We start from the raw sequence: 24,204 nt of genomic DNA on the forward strand, positions 1-24,204 counted from the left end.
GCTCACGTCGCGGGGGCCTTGGCCGTCCTGCCGCTGTGGGGAGACGAGCGCGCGGCGGGCGGCTGTCCTCTCGAGCCCCGGAGGCTGCGACTGGCCGGCGGGCGGGGCTCGCATCCGCGCCTCCGGAGGCGGCGGCGCCCTCTAGTCGTCTGCCGGAGAGAAGCCCGTGCCGCTGCGGGACTGCCCACCGGAGAGAAGGCTCTGAAGAAGGGACGGCCGGCCCCACCCGTCTTCCCTGCGGTCGGGCCGCCCCTGCGCGACGGCAGACGCGCCGCCGCCGGGCGCTCGCCGTTGCGACAGGAAACTGCGTCCGGCGGGATCCAGGAGGCCGGCGTCCCGCGTTCCGGCCCGCAGCGCTCGCGCCAGGGCCGGCGGTCACGGGGCCGCCTGCCGCGCTCTCGGCGGCCGCACTGTCGCCGGGACGCAGCCTGCCGCCCCTCTTGGGAAGTCCCGGCACCTCCTCTGCGCCGTGGTGTCGCTCGTTTGCCGAGCGGGCTAGAGTGCAACCCAGCCGCCTGTTCTTACTCCTCTGCTGCCCAGTGTCAGGTGGCTCCCCAGCCAGGCGATCTCCCCCGCTGCTCCACACCGAATCAGTTCCCCAGCGCTTTTATTCGGGTTCACTCACTTTCCCGCTAGGAATGCACTTTGCAACTCCTTCACAGTCGCGTCTCTGGTTTTATTTCTGGATGTGACACTTACCGAACTCACCTCACCACTAGTGAAGCCCTTGACTAAGTCTGGCCAGCCTGGGAAAGGCTCCCTGACTTCCCTGCCATCCAGAGGCCTTAATCATCGCAAGGCGCTCAAACTGCTGTCATTCCTCATTGGTTCGCTCCTGCCGGAACTTTGTAGGAGCTGTTAGTCCCCGCTGTTATGCTGAGCGCCTGGGTAACAAACAGATGTTCGTTAGCATCCATGAGCTACCAGCGCAGTAGGGGTAGAGGGGCAAGTTTGTTCTCTTTTTTTTAATCAGCATGTTGTTAGATACTAACATGGAAGTATATAAATAATGCAATCTACAAAGCCCTTCAGGATCTCTCTGCCGCATAACTCCAGACTGAACACTTATTGGCACCTCAGAACTATGAGAAATTCCTCAACAATCGCAATGAACTCCCAAGCAACCCCCAACCCCATTTTTACATAATTTCCTTTATCTCTTAGGACTCACTTCATATCTCATCTTCAAGGAATATTTTCTGATAACCTCTGAAGTGACACCCTCACCTCACCCTCTAGCCACACACAAAACACACATAGGCAGATATTCCCAGTATGGGGGCTCCTATAGCTTCCTTTGTATAACTATTGTAACACCTATTCATTTACTTAACAAATACCGAGTGCCACTAGGTATTAGGTGCAAGTGATAACAGCAGAAGATAAGACAGACAAGGCCATTAGCCAGAAAGAGAAAGAAAAGTACCATATGAGATTGCTCATATGTGGAATCTTAAAAAAGGAAGGAAGAAAGAAAAAAAAACATAAATACAAAACAGACTCACAGACACAGAATACAAACCGGTTGCCAAGGGGGTGGGGGGTGGGAAGGGACAGACTGGGAGTTCAAAATTTGTAGATACTGACAGGCATATGCAGAATAGCTAAACAAGATTATACTGTATAGCACAGGGAAATATATACAAGATCTTCTGGTAGCTCACAGCAAAAAATAAATGTGGCAATGAATACATGTATGTTCATGTATAACTGAAAAATTGTGCTCTACACTGGAATTTGGCACAACATTGTAAAATGACTATAACTCAATTAAAAAAAGAAAGAGAAAGACAAACAAGGCCCCTTGCCTTCCTTTTCGATGGAAAACGATAGCCACTGAACAAGTACTTACATTGATTTTCTGTTCATTTGTAGGTCTCTCCCATGTAAAAGTCTAAACTCAAGTTCCAAGAGATGGTTTTATTCATTTTAATAGTCCCAGGACTTAGCACAACACCTGGCACAACACTCCCCTTAGCCAGCTGCGTAGATGAGCAGAGAAAAATGCAAACTTTTCTCAAACATGATCAATGCATATTAGTATAAAACCTAAGAAATTAGAAATTTGTGAGTACAAGTCAGAAAATCACATGTGAGATATCCAAAATTCAAGCAGAAATCCTTTAAAATATCTATACGTGTTTTAGTGAGTATGTAACTCTTTCAAGTGCAAGTATTTTTAAATGTTAAACTGAAAGCAAGTATTTTTAAACGTTAAACTGTATATATCCTAAGAGTCAAAAAATATGAAGTCTGATCAAGTGATTTACTTTGTGGAAAGCGGCAGTTTTCTGTGAGTAGATAGGTAATGCATGTAACTTGAATCTAACATGCTGCTTCAGTTTTTGTAGCTTAGGACAGAGTGACTATAAAAGGGTTCTAGATATGATCATTGGAACAGAGGGATGGATCATTCTGGATATCTGTATTTTCAGGTCTCATAACCTGCCTAAATCTCTGGCCTAATTAATCTCATTTACTGGGATGGTACCTGGCCTTTTTAGTGTGTATGCGTCTTTTAACTCCAGGACTTTTTACAATTAAGAATAAAAAGGTATAAAAGAATTAAAACCAAAACATTAAAAGGATCTTCTGTATATTTGCTATTTTATATACTTACAATGTTTAAATGATTTTGGCTTCTTAGACTGACAGCCTTAATTAAAATTTAAAATGCATGTAAGTAGTTGATTTAGACTTCTAAGTTTAAGTTGAAATCTTAATAAGTTTGTGGACATATAAGAACAGCTAAGAGAAATTTAGGCTCATCATATTAAGTGTTATGATTAATTTTAACATGATTATTTAAAGATTCAGGAAAGCAATAAATCCAACATTTGAATTACTTATTAATGAAATAAAATATTAAATTTATAAATAATTTAAAATGTTTCAAGATGATTAAATAAGTATGTGAATGAGATCTAGTTAGTAGAAGTCTAATTCTAAATCTGTTAAAGTTTACCATACTTATTACTAGAATAATAAGAGCTGTAAACCAGATTTAAAAGCCTAAGTTTTAACTAGGACACTGAATTGGAATTTGCTAAATTGAATATTAACTGTTTAAAGCAAAGTTTTTACAGAGTATTTTATTAATTTCATCTGAAAATATCTTTTATATGGCTTTACTGAGCTACACAATTCACATACCATAAAATTCACCCAGAGTATACAATGCAGTGATTTTCTGTATATTTACAGAGTTGTGCAGTCATCATCAAAATCTAATTTTAAAATATTTTCATCACCCCCCAAAAAAACCTCACAACCATTAGCAGTCATCCCATTCCTTGCCACCCTACCCCTAGCCCCTGGTAATCACTAATACACTTTCTGTCTCTGTGAATTTGCCAGTTCTGGACAGTTCCTATAAATGCAATCATGCAATAGGCAGCCTTTTACGCCTGGCTTCTTTCACTTAGCAGACTGTTGTAAAGCCATGCTGTAACATGAGTCAGTACTCCATTCCTAAAGAGAAACTTCTTTATAGTCTTTCCCTGCATAAGAAAACCACCTTCAAGGACACCCTCTGTTATGGGTTGAATTGTGTCCCTCCCCCATTCATATTTTGACACCCTAACCCCCTAGTATCTCAGAATGTGACTTCATTTGGAGAGAGGAACTTTAAAGTGTTAAGTTAAAATGAGGCCATTAGGGTAGGGTCTTAAACCAATCTGGCCAGTGTCATTGGAGGAAGAGGAAATTTGGATACAGGAAGAGACACCAGGGATGCACATACACAGAGGAAAGGCCACGTCTGGGCACAGCGAGGAGGCAGCCATCTGAAAACTCAGCAGAGAGCCCTCAGAAGAAACAACTTGCTGACAGCCTGACCTTGGATGCCCAGCCCCCAGAGCTTTAAGGAATAAAGATCTGTCGTTCAGGCCCCTCAGTCTACGGTGTTTGATTATGGCAGAGCTAGCAAACGAATGGACCCCCTCCCTCGACAGCTTAGGAGTCTCACTCTATCAGAAACCCTTCAGACAGATGCGTGGACCCAGGGAAACGGGGGGCTCAGCCTCTTAAACCTGTGTTTGAGAGAGGTCCCCCATTCCTTTCAGGACCCCTTGGAAGGGGTCCTTCTGGACCATGCGATCCCACCTCTCTGGCCACAGCTATTTGAAACAAGGTACCTGTCTCGGATTTTCAGGGAGTTTGGAATTATGTCACAAAGACCTTGTTGGTTAACTGTAACAGAACTGAAATGTCACGTAGACTGAAAGGCTAAGACCTCTCAGGTGGAGGCCATGGGCAAGAAAACTGTAATTAGAGAAGAAAAGAAACAAACAGAGAGCTTGCTGGTTCCCAAGGGGTTCAGTTACTTTGTCAGCAAACGGGTCTGTGTGATTCTCCTGTGTCCTCACATCATTCTCTGTCTTTAATTAGGTTATTTTACTAGGGTTCTTGCAGCTAAAAAAATCTTCCTTCAAATCAGCCAGGATTTAAGGCAGGATACAAAAATGACTCTACTTTTTTAAGGCAGAAATGTATTTCTTACAGGGAACTGGGCACCTACAAAATCCGTGCAGCGGGTAGTGGAGCGGGCTGCAGGCCGAGCCTCAGACCAACCCCACATTTGTTCATTTGCTGACCTGAGAGCAGCGCTGCCACCTCTGAGGCTGCCGCTGGAGTCCTGCCGGGAACGGGTGGCATTCCTGCTGCGACACAGTGGTCTGGAAGCCAACACCGGAAAGCCTCTGGCACCACAGCCCTCAGTCACTGCCTGACACCATCAAAGCTGGCACCTGTGCTGCGTCACTATGCAGAAAACCCTCCCTCTCCAAAGCCTTGCTCACCATCAGAAAAACAGCCAGAATCGGGTGGAAACATGGCTTCTCCTTCAGCGCTGTTTTCCACACCTTGGTAAATACATTTTAGTGGCAGAATCTAATTTGCATCCAGGACAGTGGTCGCAAGACAGTCTGGGTCGTGTCATTTTTAGTGTCCCAGCCTGTACACAAGATGGCACCCCAAAGAAGGGAAGAGTGCCCAAAGCCTCCAGCCCTGCCCTCGTCACTCTCATGTCTCCAGCTCAGCCTCAGACTGTCTTGGGTCAGGTCTCTTGAAACAGAGCCTGCGCAAGAATTCTTATTCAAGCGATACTGCTCGAGGAGTGCTCTCCGGAGAAGGAGAGCAGAGGAAGCAGGACTGGCCCGGGGGGCAAGGATCCCACGACTCATCCCACGACCTTCTCCAGCAAGTGGGACCCAGCACGGCCAGCTTTCCGTACCCCCATGCCCTTGGCCGAGGTCTGCAGGGGCAGGGGCACAATGCTCCACAGGAGGCGGCCTCTAGAATCGTTATCCAGTGCCCGCAGCAGCTGGAGTACAGACGCACCAGCTGACAAAGTGGGTTTGGGCCGGGCACAAGCAGGATTCACTACAGTCCGCCCGCTGCAACACTTAGATCACTTGCTTTTCCCATTAAGGTGCTCCGTCCAAGCACGGTTTCTCCACAATTCTTATTAGTCACAATTTCTGGGAAATTTTATAATGGGCTGAACAGTCCCTGCAGCTACACCTGGCCCCCAGGCTGTCACTGACACGATTATCTCCCTTGTCCACTGTGCTTTTAGATTCCCCTCCTCTTCAGCTGTTTCTTCTGCCGGTGGAGGTGGTTCTATGGATGCACTGACCCAGTGGGTTATCACTCTCTTCTCAGGGCGTAGTGCTGCCCTTGCCCTGACTTACAGTCAGGCACGGGAATCCCAAGAACTGCCCCCAGTGGCCCTCCTGGGTGCCGAGCAAATTTCTCTCTGCCTCTGTTAGGCAGTAGCCCCACCTCGTTTGGGTGATTTGCTTGTCAGTCTCTGGCATGAGGAGCCCAGCGGAACCAGAGAGCAGCTTTACGTTCAGAGGGACTCTTCCCGTGTCCTCGGATGGAAGCATCTCACGTCTGAGGGTCAGGATCTCCAGGCTACGGACAGGAAACACAAATTTTACTCAGACTTACGAAACACAGTCTTGGCAAAGGACGGCAAGATTAAAGCATACCTATTTTACTGGAAGAGACATCAGAACAGGAAAGGACATGCTCATGGGAGGGTCAGTGTCAGTGGAAAAGGAAATAAACATTTGAGTACCCGCCACGTTCCAGACACCATACCAGCCGGTTTCATGGAAGCCAGCAGGGCACAGCTTAAGATAGGAGCTCAGTAAACAGTCACAGGAATTAAGGAGTGGGAAGGAGCAGAGGAGTGACTCCTGGGTGAGGAAGAGTCCACAAACGCCCTGTTGAAAACTGTGTCGTATCTGGGGGAGACAGCAGTGCACTGGGGTGGGAAAGGGGAGGACACAGAGCTGGAAGAGCTGGCAACCATTTCAATAAGCACTGTTCACAGCTTAGAATGCATGTCCTAGAGGGAAAACAGGCATGCTAGTTCCCAGGTTGGTTCCAAAATACACATTTTGGGGGAGGTAATTAGGTTTGTTTGTTTGTTTACGTATTTATTTATTTATAATGGAAATTTACTTTTTTTTTAATGGCAGTATTGACAATTGAACCCAGGACGCTGTGCTAAGTATATGCTCTACCACTGAGCTATACCCGCCCCACAAAAAATACACATTTAACCTGTAGTAGACCTAAAATTATTGATTGTCCAAATATGGGTTTTACTTCCTGGGAGCAGATAAAGTACTGTGGGAAGGAGTGAGGAGGAGGGGGGCAGTAGAAGAGGAGATTATATGACAGTCACTTAGAAATGAAGTTTCTAAGCTACAAATTGATAGTGTTTGAAAGTTTATAAATTGCTTAACAGAACTCAGAACTCATTTCATAAAGGAAACAATAAAAGTATACATGGCAGTTCAGTTTCAGACTAGCCCACAAGGCTTAAGTGGTAACTAACTGAAATTAATTTTTAAATTTTATTTCACCCCCTACTGTCCTTGACCTGCAGGCTTATCCTTTTCTTTTTTCAGTTCCTGCTTTGATTATATGTGTGACCTTGGGCAAATTACTTAATCTCGGCAGGCCTTAATTTCCTAATCTGTAAAATGGGGATAATTTACCTAATTCTTAGAATTAAATGAATTAATACCTTGCATGTAGAAAATATTCAATAGACATTAGGTGCTATTACTATTACATTATTATCACCTGTCTTAGGTTAACTCTCCCCTCCTCCCTCTCTAAAAAAGCAGAACCTTAGGCAAGGATTCATGTGAAAATGATTTAGGAAGTGTTCCCAGGAAAAACCAGTAAGGGAGTTGGGGAGTGGAACTGGGAAGAAAGGAGCCTGAGTCATGGTTCAATCCCAACTTGGACCTAAATTAAGGGGGACACAGGAGACAGTGCGGGTCACCCCAGTGTTGTCCCAATCAGAGGCTGTAAGAGCTGGTGTATTCATACTTGTGCCCACGGTCATTAAGTTAAGGTGGGGGTGGCTTAATTCCCAGGCACTTCTGTTTTGCATGTGAAAGGGGTTCCAGTAGCCTGAGGGTGGTAGCTCCATGAAGAGAGAAATCTGAAGGGCTGTGGTCAGAGCATTGACTAGTCAGTCATCTGCTACATCGTCATCGTCGTCGTCGGGTCGGCGTCGTCACCGTCTCCCATGAAACACAGTGGCACCTGGTATGAAAGGCACTGTGGTGGGTTCTGGAGGTCAAAAGAGCTGCAGAACACAGGCCCTGTCCTCCTACACCTTAGAATCCTGCTGAAGAGACAGGATAAACACAAATAAAGAAGTACATGCTCAGTGCCAAGTAAGTGTAAACAGGGCATTGCTATGGGAGTGTGTCGGCTTCGGGTGGTGGGAAGGTCCCGGCAGTACCTGAGGATCATCTCAAAGAGGGGGTAGGGCTTAGTAAGTAAAGAAGCCAAGGGGTTGTGGATGGGGAAGGAGTGGAACGATAAATGTTTTAGGGAGGATCAATACACTTGTCCTCATACAGCGGTTCTCAACCTTGAAGTCTCATTAGGAGCTTTAAGAATCCCAGTGTCCAGCTATAGCCCAGATCAATTACATCAACATTGCTGGGCGGGGGTGGGGGGGTGTTCCCCAGGTATTTCCAATGGACGCCAAGGTCAAGAACCACTGTTTATTGGGTGGGGAGCAGCATCAGGGAAACTGGTTAGGAGCTGATACAGAAGAACTCAGATTGTGGAAATCCAAGCTGGGTGGAGCTGAGCACTCTAACCTAATTCTAGCATTCCTATTGCAGACTGCCTTAAAGTCTTTTCATGAGTCAGGCTACAGTAAATACAGAGCCTGGAATATTAGATGAAGGAGTTTGAACTTTATGCTGTAGGCAATGAAAGGGCATCGGGTCCTTGAAGATTTCTGAGCAGAATAATGATGTAAGTACAACATTTGCAAATTTAAACAGGATGTAGGGTTTCTGAGCAAGGAGGACAATATCTGATGGAACTTGACCTTGGCTGGTTGGTGGGGGGGTAGGACTACTAAAGGAGAAAAAGTTCCAGAGGTTCTGGGCATGGAGTTGAGTGGAAACAAGTAACCTGGGGTGTCAAGTATCAGGTGGTTGCAGAGGTGACCTCACCATGTTTGTGTCTGATAGAAAGAGAGCCATGTGACTCACAGGAGATCCATGTTTGTACAGGAACCAGCCAGAAAAGACGTGGCTTTTCTGATGATTGTGCCTGAATAACATGGTCAGGCTACCTGGAAGGCAAAACAGATTGGAACAAGAAGCCAGGGTAACACATTAAACCTTGAAAAAAACTGAACACGAAACTAAACTGTGTTCCTATAGATGACTTGCTACACTGTTTTGTGGCAAAATATTTTGAATTGAAAACTAAAGTAATATTGTTTAGTCAAGAAAAAAGGTGTCCAGTAGAGGAAAAGAGGACAAGATTATAGTACTGCATGTCAGTTTAAAGAGGTAAATTTTCTTTAACACTTTACTACTTTTGGAGAGCAGAATTCATCATCAACCAATGGGAGAGATGTTCAGTTTGGGATGCTCTTATCAGTCACTGTCATGTGAATCCATTAGTTAAGAAAAGGATAAATCTCTTTTAACCTGTTACACTATCTTTCCCGCTGTCTGTTTTACTTAGTGTGCATTTGACGGGAGGGTTTTGGCCCCATACACAGGTACTAACGAAGCAAGGGAGGAGGGAAGGTATTTGTTTAACATTATTTTGCAGAAAACTAAATGAAAAACTTCAAGCTTGTGTTATGGTATAAGAGGGGAAATCCTGTCTTCATGTCCCTCCTGACCTAGGCTAAATGTCATGGTCTGTCATTTTGACCACTCTGCTGCCAATAATCCTCACCTCCCATCTTTCATCTTCTTTTCATCCAACTCAGCTGGCAGGGCCCTAACTCCGGATGAATCCAACATCTGTCCTTGCCTGGTCTCCACCTGGGCTGTTGAGCACTGGTGATGAAATCTCACAACTGGGCAGATGGATGTTGGTATTAGGCACGGCTGCACCTGCCAACGGGCCCGACATTGGCTAGATGTCCTCCGATGGCCTCCTGCCAACTCTAATTCTGCCCAAAGATTGTTTTATACCTGCAGTCTTTTCAGACAGGAAATCATTGCTTTCTCTCCTTCCACCCCCGTCTGCTCATTCACAGCAGGTGAACTTTTCTTTTATTTTGTAGAGAAAACCAAAGCCATCTGAAAAGGAACCACTTCAGCTTTCGCCGAATCTGCAGATTGATATGTGTCCATCCCGGGATGGACTGAAGACTGTGGCCGGGACAGTTTGCACTTCCTACGGTTAAGAGGTGGAGTCCGCTTGCCCACTCTTTGAATCTGGGCTGGTCTCAAGTCTTGCTTTCACTAACAGAATTTTCAGGGATCTGTTCTGTTCTCACTGGAGTGTACTTTGCAGGTGACCTACCCAATTTGTCCGGCTGGTGATTTCCACATTTTTATCCCCAGTCTTGATCTTTCTTTTGAGATTTAGGCTCCTGTATCCACCTGCTCACTAGATACGTTCCCTTAGATTTCTGAGACATTGGGTGTGTCCAAAATGGAGCTCTTACTTTTTCCCCTAAACGTCCCAACATCCTCAGGCGTCATCTTGATTCCTTCCTTTTTGTTACTTCCCATCCAACTGAGCAGCAAGTCCCCTGTCTGTCTACCTGTCTGTCTGTCTGCCTCTATTGCCTCCTACGATTCATTTTTTTAAAAATTTTAATCTTTTTTAAAATAAAAAAATTTTGTTGTTGTTCAGGTAGTTTTTTTATTTGTTTATTCAGTTCTTTTAATGGAGGTGCTGGGGGTTGGACCCAGGACCCTGTGCTGCTAAGCACATGCTCTGCCCCTGAGCTCCCCCCGCCTCTACAGTCCACTCTTAACATAGCAGCCAAGATGTGCTTTTCAAAGTGAGGACTGTGGTCACTCCCCTCATTACAACCTGCCAGTTGCCCTAAGATAAAACCCAAGCTCCTCCTGTGCCCTAAAGGGCTCTGTGTAGTCTTGCCCTGCCCACCTTTTCGTCCTTATCTCACACAAGCCCCTCCCTCACTCATGACGCTCCCTGTCACACAAGCCTTCTTTCTGCTCCTTGGCTCCCAGCTTGAGGCCTTTGCTGCACTCGCTGTCCATCTGACCCACCCACTTGGACTGCTCTGCTCCCTCCCAGTGGCAGCCTTTGCTCCTCACCATTCAGGTCTCAGCTTAAGCATCACCTCAGAGTCCTCGTCATCCACCAATCTAAGTAACCTCCTCCCCGGCCCGCTTTCCATCTCATTGCCCTGCTGTACCTCTTTGTACTACTTAGCACTTTCTTCCACCTCCTGCAAACTCCCCCACCCCTGTCCTCCTCATCCCTCCGGATGACAGAGCCCTCATGGTCCTCTGTGACCCTGCCTCCTGGACACACGTCGCTGGTCCAGGATGGGCCCCTGACCCAGCTGGACCAGAGCCCTTCCTGGGGTTTTTAGAACTGGGATTGAGAAACAGAGTCAATTCTTCTCTAATGACAGGCATCTGATAGAAAATTCAGCAACTGTTGGTGGTCATGTGTTCGGTCATGTGGAGCAAATGACTCCATAAGAACAAATGACACTCACATGACGAAGGGGAGAAAGAAAGTTCTTTTTGAAAGGGTTTTTTGGTTCTAGCTGTTTCTAAGTTCTAAATTAAATTCTGGATGCTTCTAGAGTTAGTTGAGAAACTTTTTGCAACAGTATTTTCTTTGAAAAATGATAAAAGACTGGAGTATTGATTGATCTAACTTGCCATTTTTTGTGTCTAACACAAAACTCAAATACAGGTGCTTTAATATGTGCTTTTTGAAGATAAAGGTGATGAACATTCCACCTGCAGAATGAAAGATTAGACGCTTAACATCAAAAGCAGACTTTGATACTGAGCGAGAAACTGAATTAAAAGTTGTAGACAGTGGTCAGTGCAGAGAAGACATAGAAGGACTTTTACATTAATATATCACAAAGCACTAAACTTTTTGCATGCTGTAAAAAGTACATGATCAGAGGCAGGACTGAGGCAAATGCCAAATGTTTCAAAATGACTGCCTCCCCTTTTATTATTAAGGTCCATTTCAATCTATAGAAATCAATCCAATGAAACACATCCTAATTAAATATAATTATGCAAACTGTGTGCTGGGCTCTGTCGGGAGACATGGAGATGAATAAGTCAGAGATTCAGTTACTAAGGTTTTTATTAAAGGGAAGATTTTTTTCAAGTACCTAAAATATATGACTAAAACACAAGGTAGCTGTGATGTTTCTATGTGAGTTACAAACAAAGTGCAGTGGTGCCAGGGCTGGCGTACAAGTTGGTGGTAAAGAAAGGTCACATGCAGTTGCAAGAACCAGGAAAGTCTGCATGACTAAGTTAGGCATTTAAGCTGTACCTTGGAGAATGGGTAGGACCGCAGAGGTCAGAGATGGTATGAGGAAGCATCCAGTTTTTGAGAGCAGGACAGACAAAGGCATATTTGGTGTGAGTATGATGGACGATGAACAGCTAATGAAGGGCTGGCAGGAAAACAACAGAATGTCTGTCTACTGACATCGCTCTTCACAGGAATTGGGAGGTTCACGGCACAGGATGGGATGTTGGGTTTCAGAAATTTTAAGTTTGAGATGTCAGCACAGTATCCTCTTGGGCCGAACAGGGGGCAGTTGAAATGTGGGGCTCATGTTTGAGAGGCATGTTTAGACTGGAGTTGTTCTCTTTAGAATGTAAAGGAAACCACATTTTATGAAAATTAGCCTGAACGTCATTTGCACACGGTTTGGAACGTGGACCAATGAGGGTCACAGACTCTACAGTGTCACTGGAGGTCATCCTGGAGCAAAGAGATGTGTGATCTCAGGATGACCTGTGTCAAAAATCAAACTCCGATGGCACCTCTCTGTCCCCGATGTGTTTAATTCATTTAAATAATAGTCTGATCCGTTGACTAGAGGAAACCTTTTCTAAACACAGATTCCATCCCTCAGAGTTTTGGAAACCAAACCTGTGCCCCAGGGCTTCCCAGCTCCATACTTTGGCTCCTTCTCCTCTTCACAGTGGAGTCTCCGGCTGCTTCTCTTTCCTTTCCTCCACGCATGGACACAGTCTCCACAGGGCAGACCAGGCTGAAATCCTGGGGACAACAGAATGGAATTACCCACAGAAAAGAAAACCTAAAGCTGGGATATTAGATACTACTCTCCTAATACAGCAGCCAAGCTCCCCTCTAAGGGGCCCTGGTGTCTCTCTCTTCCTTCGCTCCCCTCTCCTGATGCTCTGTTAAGGGGCCACAGGCCTGGAGTCCAGACCCCTGATTCTCACCATAGCTTTAGAGAGAAAAGCCAGCCTTTCTCTGACCTTGTCCAAGGCTGGTTTCCTTTCCTGCCTCATGATAACTAATAGTAAAAACTCCGTTAATTAGCTTGACTATAGTAATTATTTCACTATGTACGTATGTATCAAAATATCATGCTGTATCTCTAAAATCTATACAGTTTTTATTTAAAAAACTCCACTTGGAGGGGAGGGTACTGCTCAGCGGTAGAGTGTGTGCTTAGCATGCACGAGGTCCTGGGTTCAATCCCAGTACCTCCATTAGAAAAATAAATACATAAATAAACCTAATTACCTACCCCCCAAAATTTTTAACTCCACTTGTATTAAAAAAAAAAGACTTCCCTATGAAAGTGGGTTATCTTCAGCCACAGGGTACAGAGAGTCAAAACAGTCGTCAAAGTACATTTTTAGAAGTCTGGGACCTTCAGGGCTGGAGAATGTCACATACAGGTGGTTTGGGAGATGGGTGGGGGCTGGGGGAAGGGCTAGCCCAGTCCCATACTTTGCAACATTTCCTCTGGACTAGTGGTTTGGTTTCTCAAGATCTATGAGTCAATACTTGGATGAAAAGATACATCCTTCAAGAAACACAAACTATATGTTTCAGGAAGGGTCTATTCTAAATCCGTATTTAGGGGGAAAATTTGAATTCTTTATGCAAAAGAACAGTCCTGCTAGAGAATCACCGAAATTACATCATGGAATGGAAACATAGCATCCCATTCGTGGAAGCTTGCCTTTCTGGTGCCCTTACTCTGAACTGATGTCTTTTGTATCTCCATTTGGCAAAGAAACAGATTGAGGGGCCGAGGACATACTGCTAATAAGCAGCACATCAAGATCCAAACCCAGGCCCACCAAACCAGCCAGTGTACTCAAACACTGAATAATATCTGATGTACTCGGTGAAAACAACTTCCTTTAAACCAGTGGTGAAGTCATTATTTTCTCCAAGGAAATCTGTGTAAGAGCCCTTCTGAGGAGTTTTCATAAAATGGTTTCATACTTATCATTTGGATGTGGATATTTCTGACCTAAATGTTTTTACTCATTAATTCAACGAGTGTTTACTGTGCACCACCATCGAGCCATGATGCTAGGTGTTATGGAAGATGCAAATATGAACTCCCATAGGAATTTATAATCTGGCAAGAGATCAGAAAATAAGAACAGAATTTGATGAATACCACAGGAAAGGTGAGAAAATGTGCTATGGGGGTTAAAAGTGGGAGAGATTATATGTCCTTTGGGGAGTGGGAGCTTTAGTGGAAATGACAGCAATTGTAAAAAGTAAAATGAATATAAATATAAAATCAAAACATGAAAAACAGAGGTCTAAATAAGAGGGATAAAACAAAACGAGGGATTATTATCAAGATATCAGGAGTCCTCCACCTGACACCTTTCCTACCTTAAAATTATTACCAGTTTCCGTGGATTTAGACCCATTGCTGTAATCATGGCTAATAGTTGCTGTTTTTATGAGCTGTGATGCAGGAGACCGTACTCAAAATGATGTCCCCTCTGAGAGGATGGGACGCGTTCTGATGGTCATCTGGTCACAAGAATGACACTATTTAGGACCAGCGTGGCCTCTCCTAAATGACTCACTTTTAATGATGTTCGCAACGTGAGTCAGCACGCCGATATCATCGTGCAGCCCTTATCAGCCTGTGAACGACAAGAATACACCAAGTAATAGTCCTTGGGCAGTTGACAAATACATAGACTTTTTCGATAATAATTTAAACCTTTAAACTATGCAGTTCGGAACTGGCACATAATGCGATCCTAATACAAACTACCTCCCTCACACTTGAATTTCTTTCGTTAAGTTTCTGGCCCAGATCAGACTCTAGCGACATCAAAGCAAAAGAAAAATTTTCCCCCTAAGGGATTGGAACTACTGCCCTCCCCTCGGACTACGGATCCCATCCCGCAACGCTCCCACCTTCCCACGTGGGGGTGGAGCCGCAGGGCGGGCGGCCACGGCGGCGGCCAGGGCATTCTGGGCATTGTAGTCTGCGGCCGCGGCCACCGCCAGGGAGGCCCACGGGGTGCGTCTGGCGGCAGCTCCGGGCCCCGGCCACCACGTCCTGCCCGCGCAGCCCTCGGGGTGCGGGCCCCGGCGGGGGCGACCGGCCGGCGGGCGCGAGGGAGGGCCTAGCCGCCGAGGCTTCGCGACGTTTTTGCGACAGCGCGGCCGGGTTCCGCGAGTCCCCGCCCTCCGCTCTCTGAGGAGGTACCGGCTGTTGTGCAGCGCTGCCTTTCTGTTTGAGTGCATGGAGAGTGAGTGAGTGTGAGCGTGTGTGTGAGAGCGGCGAGGCGCGAGCGCGAGCGCCAGAGGGAGAGCCCGCCGCGCCGCCCCGCCGCTCCCCGCCGCGGGGGCAGAGCGCGCGGCCGGAGCGCCCGGGACCGGCGCCCCGGGAGCCCGCGGGGACAAGGGCAGCGACCGCGCTCCCCGCCCCCAGCCCTCGTTCCTCGCTCTCCTGCGCCCGGGGGACCTCCGCGCCGCCTCCCCGGCCGGCCTCTGCCCCGCCGCCCCCCTGGATGTCCCCGGCGCCCTCGCGGGGCCTCCTCCTGCTCCTGCCGCCGCGGTCGGGCCGGTGCTGCGGCCGCCGGGCGTAGAGCGGGCGGGTTCCCGGGGGCCGCGGCTGCCGGAGCTCCCCTGGTCCCCACCCCTGCCCCCCGGCGCCCCGACCCCGCTCCCCGGCCTCGCAGGCTGTGACAATGGACTATGACTTTAAAGTGAAGCTGAGCAGCGAGCGGGAGCGAGTCGAGGACCTGTTTGAATACGAGGGCTGCAAAGTTGGCCGAGGCACTTACGGTCACGTCTACAAAGCCAAGAGGAAGGATGGGTGAGTGTCCGCGGCGGGCCGGGCAGGTAGCCGCGGGGGAGCGGAACGGCCGCCCGAGCGCGTCTCCCGCCTGCCGGTCCCCGCCCGGGTCCCCGCAGCCCGGGCTCCGGGCTCCGGGCTCCGGGAGGAAGTGGTGCGCGGGGTCCGAGCCCGCGCCAGACCCTCGTGCTGTGCCGCTGGGCTCCACTTGCGGGGCTCACGGGGAAAAGGAGCACCTCCTCGGCTGTGGACTTTTCCATACTTTTCGATACTAGGTTTTTCTGTAAAATTTCGTTAGAAAACATCAGTGTAAATGATTTTGGAGGGGGGTCGATTTATTATGGTAACCTTCTGGGGCTTTCCTCACCCACCTCTGGAGTGACATCCGTCAGTCTGGAAGGGAAGCTGTGATCCTCCCCTCCTCCCCCAATCAGTCTGTGATTGATTTATGATCCCACCCAATTCGGATTGTATTCGGGGGAGGGAAAACAGCAAGTCAGTGTGGTTCTGAAGAGTTCCTCATAGTGATCCTCTGCAACGTAAATGTAGCAGTTGCTGTTTAGATACCATTAGCTGCGAGTTTTACCTAGAACAATGGGGGTTTGGTGAAGGGTGTGTGGTGGGGAAAAAAGCGAATGACAAATTGGGGAATCTTGCTCAGACGATTCCCCCAAAACCTAGCAGTTGGCAACGAGCTTTAAATAGTCGCTTATATTCTTCCCTAGAAATAACTTAATTAAGTCAATGACTGTTAATGCTCCCAATTTAGTTTCCTAAACAGGCAAGTGAAGTGTTCATTTTTCCTTTGTCAGTACATGACTGTCTTGTAATACTGACAAAAGAGAAGGCATTTCTTAGTTGAGAAAATGTATTTTATTAACTCCCTGTTTTCCTCTTGTAGAACGGATGTTGTCTTTATTGCCTTTGACGCTCTAGAAGGTTTCTGGAAAGATAATGTCAAAGCTTACTACCTAATCTTTAGACTTTAACATGACCAAAGTAGCTTTACTTGAACACCACAGTTAGTTTGGTTAGCTGCTTTTTAACATTTAAAATAATTGCTCCCCCCTCCCCCAAATTAGGTAGAAGTATATGTTCAGAACCGAACTGTATTAGCACTAAGAAAATGAAACCATTCATAAAGTTGAAGTTACCTGGGTTGGGGGCAAGCCGTATTTATAAATACCTTAGTATTCTAAATATTGCGAAAGGAAGTGTTTATTTATTCAACATTTTTCTTAGATTTCCTGAGATAGCTTTCTAAATAACTTAAAATGGACTCTAAGAGGAAGAAGGTATTAATTCCAGTGAATTTGGAATGTGAATTTCAGTGCTTATACGCAGCAGTAAAGCAGTACAGATATCTGCAAAAGGCAGGGATTTGAAAACTCGATACTCTGGGTGCTGCATGTGTTTGAAAGTACTTTTTAGCAGGATGGATAGTCTGGTGACATTTGAGAAATCCGCGTCTAGAGATGCTGTTGACTCTTGCTGTTTAATTATATTTTTCATTGACGGATTACCCTGTAATAACATATATAGTTTAAAAATTATCCTTGTTAACTTCCCATACAATATTTTCCAAAAGCCTAAAGCCATTTTCCCATCCCCCAGTATTATATAATTTGAAGGATATTCATAAAATCCCCAATCCCATGAGATCAGACATTGTAGTACATTTGACCAGTCTGTCATCTGTTTTATAAAATTCTGGTGACTTTAAATTCTTTAAACTTCTCTGAGAAAAGCCGATTCTGTTTTCATAAATTACCAATTTAAGCTAATAAAACATGTAAATTGTATTAACTTTGATTTTATATTTTATTAAAAAACTAATTAATACTGCTTACTGGTAAGAGGTTCTTTTGACCACATTTTATATCTCATGGTCAAGTCTTAATTTAGGCTAAGAATAATTTTAGAAGAATTACCCAATTTAAAGATAGCTGAATGTATAGTATATAGTACATGAACATTTTTTAGTCATTCTTGATAGAAAGTAGCATTGCATTTTGAAAAAATTAACTTTTTGTTTATAATTCTTTGGGCTTGTTTTTCAGCAGCCTTTAATGATTTTGTTTATAGGAAGAACTTCTCTTTTTTTAATGGATCAAATGTCAAGAGAGTTTTAAAATTACTTAAAACAGTGTTTGTGTTCCAGAGGGAATATTTTTCGGTTTGGCTTCCTATAACCTCACTCTGCTAAAATGCAGCATTGTATTTATGAGCTTCTTTTGATCTCATGTCAGTGAAATGTAATTTAATGCATTTCAGTCCTGGTAAAATAAAATTTGTGGCTGTTTAATCTTTTATAAAAAGATGATGATCAAATAATTTGTTTCTAGTATTGATTTACTTTCAAATTAAATTATATATTCTGCAACTGAAATTTCGGAGTACTCTAGTAACCCAGAAAGTAACACCTTCAAAGAGAATACTGAGATTTATAAAAAAAAAATGAAATAAATTTTGTTGTGATGTGTTTGGCTGTTAAAATGAATATATGAAAATGTATCCTTTCCGTTGTCCAGCAAGCATCATAGACATGAATGATTAGTGAAAAAATTTAGACTAGAGGTCTTAGCTTCTTAAATTATTGTTTTAGGAAATAAAACAGCTCAAAGGTCATTTCTTTGATTTTAAGAATTAGTAATACTATCCTGCTAGTACACCACACTTTTGATAAACTCCGTGTTTCAAAGAATAGGGGACGGGAAATACTTTATTTGAGGCTTGATTATATACCTGGAAAAGGGACCTTTTATAATTATGTTAATTTCAGATTCTACTAGAGTTAAAGCATAAATGCACAATAAATCTTGGAAATAATTCGCTCTCACTGTCACCATAAATGAGATAGAGAGTGTCCTTTGTGTCTGAACACCGAAAGGGTGCTCAGTGGGAAGCAGGGGATTCATTTTCTTTCTGAGTCAGTTGCATTTCCTCTTTGCAGAATTCAGGCAACCAAAAACTCCTCGTTTGGAAGAACAGAAAAGTGTGAGAAGACAGAAAACAGTTTGCATTTTAAAATTCTAAATTCTCATTATTGGACTGGACCTTGTAGAATTTAAAAATTAATTTGGGGGAAGAGTTTGATGTCCAAAACAGAAAAGCAAAAAGTTTTTTTCTTGAATAGGATTCTTGGTCTGCTGTGCTGTATGTTCAAAAGAACAGATACTATGTAACTGGGAGTGTGTGTGTATGTGTGTGTAAGAGAGTGAGAGAAATACACAGAATACTTTTGTTGGGGCATTTTTGTAAACAACCCAGAGATTAGTAGGCAGTGGTAATAATAATAGCTAAATTACTGAGTAGGTGTTAGGTCTTGGGCAAAGTCTTTTATAGTCATCATCTCTTGAATCCACAAGTACCATACAAGTCAGTTGTGTTTTTTCAGTTTTACAGGTGAGGAAACTGAGGTTTAAAAATGTTAAGCAAATTTTTCCATGGTTGCATGACCAGTTAAAATGTCAAGAGCTGGAACTGGGGGATTACAGGCAGGTGTTTTACTCCGGAGCCCATGTTGCTAACCATTATGCTTCATATGAAGATACACAGAAACACAGACATGGGGATTTGGTGTTTTAGTAGGTTTTTCAGACCTGCTTATCACAGGGCTAGTCTTTTCAATTAACTGGTAGACTTTTTTAGTATGTTTCTGAATGGCCCTGGCTTTTTCAAGTGCTGCTAAAGTATGTATATAGATATGTGAGTGTCTCTGTACACATACACACATATATGTATATGTGTATGACTCTGTGTGTGTGTGTGTGTGTGTGTGTAGGAGCAGACTAATAAGTTACGTCAAGATACAAAAATTCTTCATCTAGTGCCAAGAGTTCCACATTGGAGAGTCTGGACAACTGTGTTTGAGTTCAGAGAGCCTCTGATCACCAGTGTGACCTTGGGCAAGTCATTTGCCCATGTAGATCTTGGCTTATTTGTAAGATTAGGGAGTTTGAGTTGATAATTTTTAGGGCCTTTCATAGTATTATAATTTGAGGAAGTAAAAATTATGACTGTACAGTGTAATACTTTTGCATGATTAGGAAAACAACCACTAAAACAAAAATTTTACTTTAGACAGTAGTACCTTTCCATATTTCTTAGCCTCATGCTTTAGCTGGGGTCTCAACACCTGCCAAAAAGAAGACTAGTAACTTCCGAAGACTTGTCGGCTCCGTTACCTAGTGTGTCTTATGTCACTGTAGCATCCCCTCAGATTTCTCTCTTACTGTGTGGGGTTTATGTGACTGCTCCCACTCCTGTGACCTGTCCATTTGGTGGCTAGCACAAGGGACTCTTCTGATTCCATCTGCATTAGAGCTTTCATTTGGCTTTAATTCCTTAGCTGTGATCAGCACTTGGTTGGAACCCTTTATTTCCCCTAAAGGATTCTAATAGTTTTTCTTACGAGTATTTGAACCTAGGTTGGTTCAACTTGATTTAAATATTTCCTTACATGTCAGAAATGCCAAATATAACACGTAATAATGCCCATCACTGGGGATTTCATATGCCCAATAAGGAGTATTCCTTACAACATTTAAAACATATGATGGAAGGGGACAAGCAGTATATTTACTGTGCATTTCTTACCTACTTGCAGTTGAATTTTTCTGCCTTAAATATTCAGTGCACTCAGATTACTGATTAGACCACTTTGAGGTTTCACGCTTAGATCCCATTTTCTTAGTAGCAATACTGGCAAATTAATTCATTTTGGATTGGTCCATTTGTTTATTACTTATCACTGTTTCTTCAACATTGGAGGAAATCCACTTCCTCACTAATTCAGCTAATATTCACTGGACCCTTATACCTGCCAAGCACCGTCCAAGGTATTGTGAATGCAGAGATGAATAAAATATTCCATTATTTGAGAAGGTATCTACTGGGGAAACAAACATGTAAATAAGCTATAGCAGAGAAACCCAAATGTATTAGTGATACCACTTATTCGTGGAACCTAAAAAAATGATACGAATGAAGTTATTTACAAAACAGAAACAGACTCACAGACATAGGAAACAAACTTACGGTTACCAGAGGGGAAAGTGGGAAGGAGGGATAAATTAGCAGTTTGGGATTAGCAGATACAAACTACTATACATAAAATAGATAAACAACAAGGTCCTACTGTAGAGCACAGGGAACTATATTTAATATCTTGTAGTAACCCATGATGAAAAAGCATATGTATATAAAATGGAATCACTTTGCTGTACACCAGAAACTAAATCAACATTGTAAATAACTATATTTCAACAAAAATAAATATGCTGTAGCAACTAGATAAGTACTATAATAATTAATACAAGGTGCTGTTGGGACATAGACATGAGAGCTTCCAGCTGCTTAAGGTTTTCAGGAAAAGCCTGCCAAAGATGGTGGCACTTCTTTGATCTTGGAAGACAGGGACTGTCATCAGAAAGGGCATTTCAAGAGAAACAGGACAAAGGGGGAGCTTTTGTACTGTGCTCTTACAGACCCCAACAAATTTTGTGGATTTGAATTATTTCTTCCCACACCTCTTCCGTTGCTAGCATTTTTGAGCTCCTGTACATGTAGCACTACATACGTGCGCTACAAAGCTTCCGTGTCCCACTGGACATGATGAGGTCTCCGTGATGTCACAGTGGGCATACATTTATCAGCATGCACCGAGCACCTTATTGTCTGTATGGCAGTTCCCATCACAAGAACGTTGGCGACTCAGGAGGATACAGGCAGCCTCTGTAACCCCAGCTGCTGATTTAGGGGTCTCTCTCAGACGGAAGGCTGCTGTGGTGGGGCTCCTTTTTGATTATGGCTCTGGGGAGAGATGGTTCTCCTTCGGCCTCACCTCTGTGAGGAGTAGGGAGCCTGCATTTTCTGTGCTGCTGAGTTGGTGATGGCAACAGATTGGAGGGAATTTCTCTTGTTGGGACTCTCTGGTGTATGAAGAGACAGTAGGGAGGTGGCTTCTGGCGTAGTGGATTTCAGCTAGGGAAACAGAAATGATGACAAATTATTATAAATTATCGTAGGCCATTTGTAAACTTACCTACCTTTTCAAAAGTTATTTCTCCTGGCAACTGTGTTCAGAATTATGATGAACACACATTTGAAACGTGATCTCTAAGTCGGGAGCTGTATGCGCCCCGTCAGTGCTGGTAAGTGGATGCTCTTCCCTGTGGCTGCTGGCATCTTTCTTGCAGTGCCTTTTATTGTTGAATCCAATCCTCACTGTCCTTTTTTATTCTTTCTCTATTCTTAGCTGCTGCTAGAGAATGAAAATCCTACTGCCTTTTCCTCCTTCAGAACAATTTGTAAATTGTCCCTTATAGCAGCTTAAGTGGGCCTTGGCCATTTCTCTGTTACTTAGAAACAGCTGTGATATTTTTTGCCTTTAAATATCTCTTGTCACCTGAAGGCAGTTCTTGAAGTTGTCACTAAAAAGTGGCTTTCACCTGTTACTTTGGTCTTAATACTTAAAGACCCCTTAGTATTGTTTTCTCTGGATTCTTTAGTGCAGTGATTGTCAAAGTCATGAAACCAGTCCCTGCTGTAGTAAGCTGCTTTTACTGATAGAGTTATGTCATGTCCTTCAGGTGTGTTGTCACGGAAAAAATGCTGAGAACCCCCTTTTTAAAGTTGAGATACATTATGTAGCATAAAATTCACCATTTTAAAGTGTGTGATCTACTGGTGGTTAGTATGTTCACAAGGCTGTGCGGTCATCACCACTATCACGCCAAAAGAAACCCCATGTCAATTATCTGTCACTCCACACTCGCCCTCTTCAACCCCAGCCCCTGGCAACCACTAATCTATTTTCTTTCTCTATGGATTTGCCTGTTGTGGACATTTCATGTCAATAGCATTATACAATATGTGGCCTTTTGTGTCTTTTACTCAGCACAGTGTTTTTGGTGTTCATCCACGTTGTGCATGTATCAGTATTGCATTCTTTTCTATGGTTGAAAAATACTGCATTGTATGGATGTACCACATTTTGTTTATCCATTCATCAGTTGGTGGACATCTGGGTTGTTTCTACTTTTTGGCTGTTGTGAATGATGCTGCTGTGAACCTTTGTGTGTGATTTGTTGTGTGGATGTATGTTTTCCGTTCTCTTGGGCAGGGCCATATGGTAACTCTATGTTTAACTTATTGAGAAGCTGCTGAACTTTTCCAAAGCAGCTGAGAGCCACTTTTGAGTGGCTTTACCTTGACTTTGGTTTAGGACCAAGATCTTTATCCTTTGTCCACAAGACCTGGACACCTTAATCCCCAGAACACTTTATTTATTAATAGCCCACCGCATTTCCCGGACTGTGTGCACACATTGGTCTATTGCAGTGATTTTGAAATACAGATTAATATAGCCACTCCTCCTCCATCAGATCAGACCGCCATTCTGAACTTGTTCTCAGGCAGCACCTTGTGCTGGGAATTGTTTTCCCTTGGCTGAAATGGGTTCTAACATTTAGTTTCAGAAATCCTAACGACTTTATCTTAACGTACAACTCCAATAATTCTCTCTTCACTCACCACCCCACAAAACATAGTTAGTTCATCATAGATATGTAAGTCCTTCAGTGTATATGTGGTTAATGTTTATATGTCCTTTGGGTCTTTCTGGTGAATGTTTAGGGTTAGATATTACGGATTTCCTCTAGGGCAGTGATTGTTGCCCTCACTTCCTGGCACGTTGCCGAATGTTGACAGGTATTTAATACTTTTTTATTTTTGGCACACCTAAAATTCACATTTGAAAGTCTTCCTTTTAAACTTGCTAAACTTAAAAACTTGAGCATTACAGAAAAGAAAAGCAGTGCTTTGTGAAAATGCCCAGAGAAGCAGTTTGATGGGCCGGCTAAATTGATACCAGCAGAATGAAAAACACCGAGAGCCAAAGGCATATGCAAGATTTGTTAATTGAACCAGATAGAAGGCCCACGTATTTGAAAAACTGAGCCACTACAAAGAATAAAGTATCTTCTAAAAGTGTCTCTTACAAATGAATCAGTTTAAATGAGGATCAGACCTATATTTGTAAACTTAAGGAAAATGTAGTTAGTCGGTGAACCAGAGTTGGCATTTAATTTTGTTTGAACTTTGTGGTTGTTTTGTATTTGAAGTTTACTTTTGTTATAGGAATAAAAAATTATTTAGGTTAACTACTACTCAAAGTAACTAGCTACTCATCTCTCTAGACAAGCTCTTTAAAATCTATAACTTAATTAGAGCCCATGAATTCTAACAAACAGTCATCCCGAGGAGAGGATTTCTTCACATGACCATGCAAGGCCCACTCTGGGTGTTTCTACACACCCGAATTTTATAGGTTGTCTAGAGAACTAAGGGATTAAAAAAACAACCTGTCAAACAGTAGTATGGTTTATGTTAAACAAGTCATATTTGGGGGGAAAGAGAAGGTAGGTATTGAAAAATTATTTTTATGAGGCTGCTGTTTTAAGGAAATCAGTAAATCATGTGAAAATTTAAGCTCAGGTGGAACAGATATATTTGTTTGGGTTTTTTTTTTTTTCCACTTTATGAAAGAATCCCTTTAAGTGTAGAAGCTGTCCTGGCATACTTATTGTGCAACTCAGTTTGCAGAAAAACTC

At 43.8% G+C, this 24,204-nt stretch overlaps 1 protein-coding gene and 2 long non-coding RNA genes across 7 annotated transcripts in view; 2 read left to right on the forward strand and 1 right to left on the reverse strand.

Moving 5' to 3' along the window:
* Nucleotides 1–3,216: 3,216 nt before the first annotated feature.
* Nucleotides 3,217–14,423, reverse strand: LOC140701068 (uncharacterized). The gene is made up of 3 exons (XR_012079835.1): nucleotides 14,364–14,423; nucleotides 12,421–12,549; nucleotides 3,217–5,919 (listed from the first exon to the last, which is right to left on the reverse strand). It is a non-coding gene; the product is annotated as an uncharacterized lncRNA (long non-coding RNA).
* On the forward strand, nucleotides 7,575–9,763 carry LOC140685474 (uncharacterized). Its single transcript, XR_012058713.1, has 3 exons — nucleotides 7,575–7,709; nucleotides 8,169–8,304; nucleotides 9,584–9,763. It is a non-coding gene; the product is annotated as an uncharacterized lncRNA (long non-coding RNA).
* A 458-nt stretch (nucleotides 14,424–14,881) lies between the features above and the next one.
* The window catches only part of CDK8 (cyclin dependent kinase 8), an 86,481-nt gene continuing 77,158 nt past the window's right edge, over nucleotides 14,882–24,204 (forward strand). For 2 of the 5 annotated variants that reach the window (XM_072976035.1, XM_072976034.1), the window contains exon 1: nucleotides 15,477–15,610. Coding sequence is in view for 2 of the 5 variants with exons in the window: in XM_072976033.1 (XP_072832134.1) it covers nucleotides 15,483–15,610 (128 nt within the window). In the remaining 3 variants the exon portion in view is untranslated. Of the gene's footprint in view, nucleotides 15,611–24,204 lie in introns of all 5 variants that reach the window. The other 3 variants (XM_072976033.1, XM_072976032.1, XM_072976036.1) reach the window with 3 other exon arrangements.

This window comes from Vicugna pacos, chromosome 14, assembly GCF_048564905.1.
Source record: "Vicugna pacos chromosome 14, VicPac4, whole genome shotgun sequence".
In the NCBI taxonomy this organism is placed as follows: Eukaryota; Metazoa; Chordata; class Mammalia; order Artiodactyla; family Camelidae; genus Vicugna; species Vicugna pacos.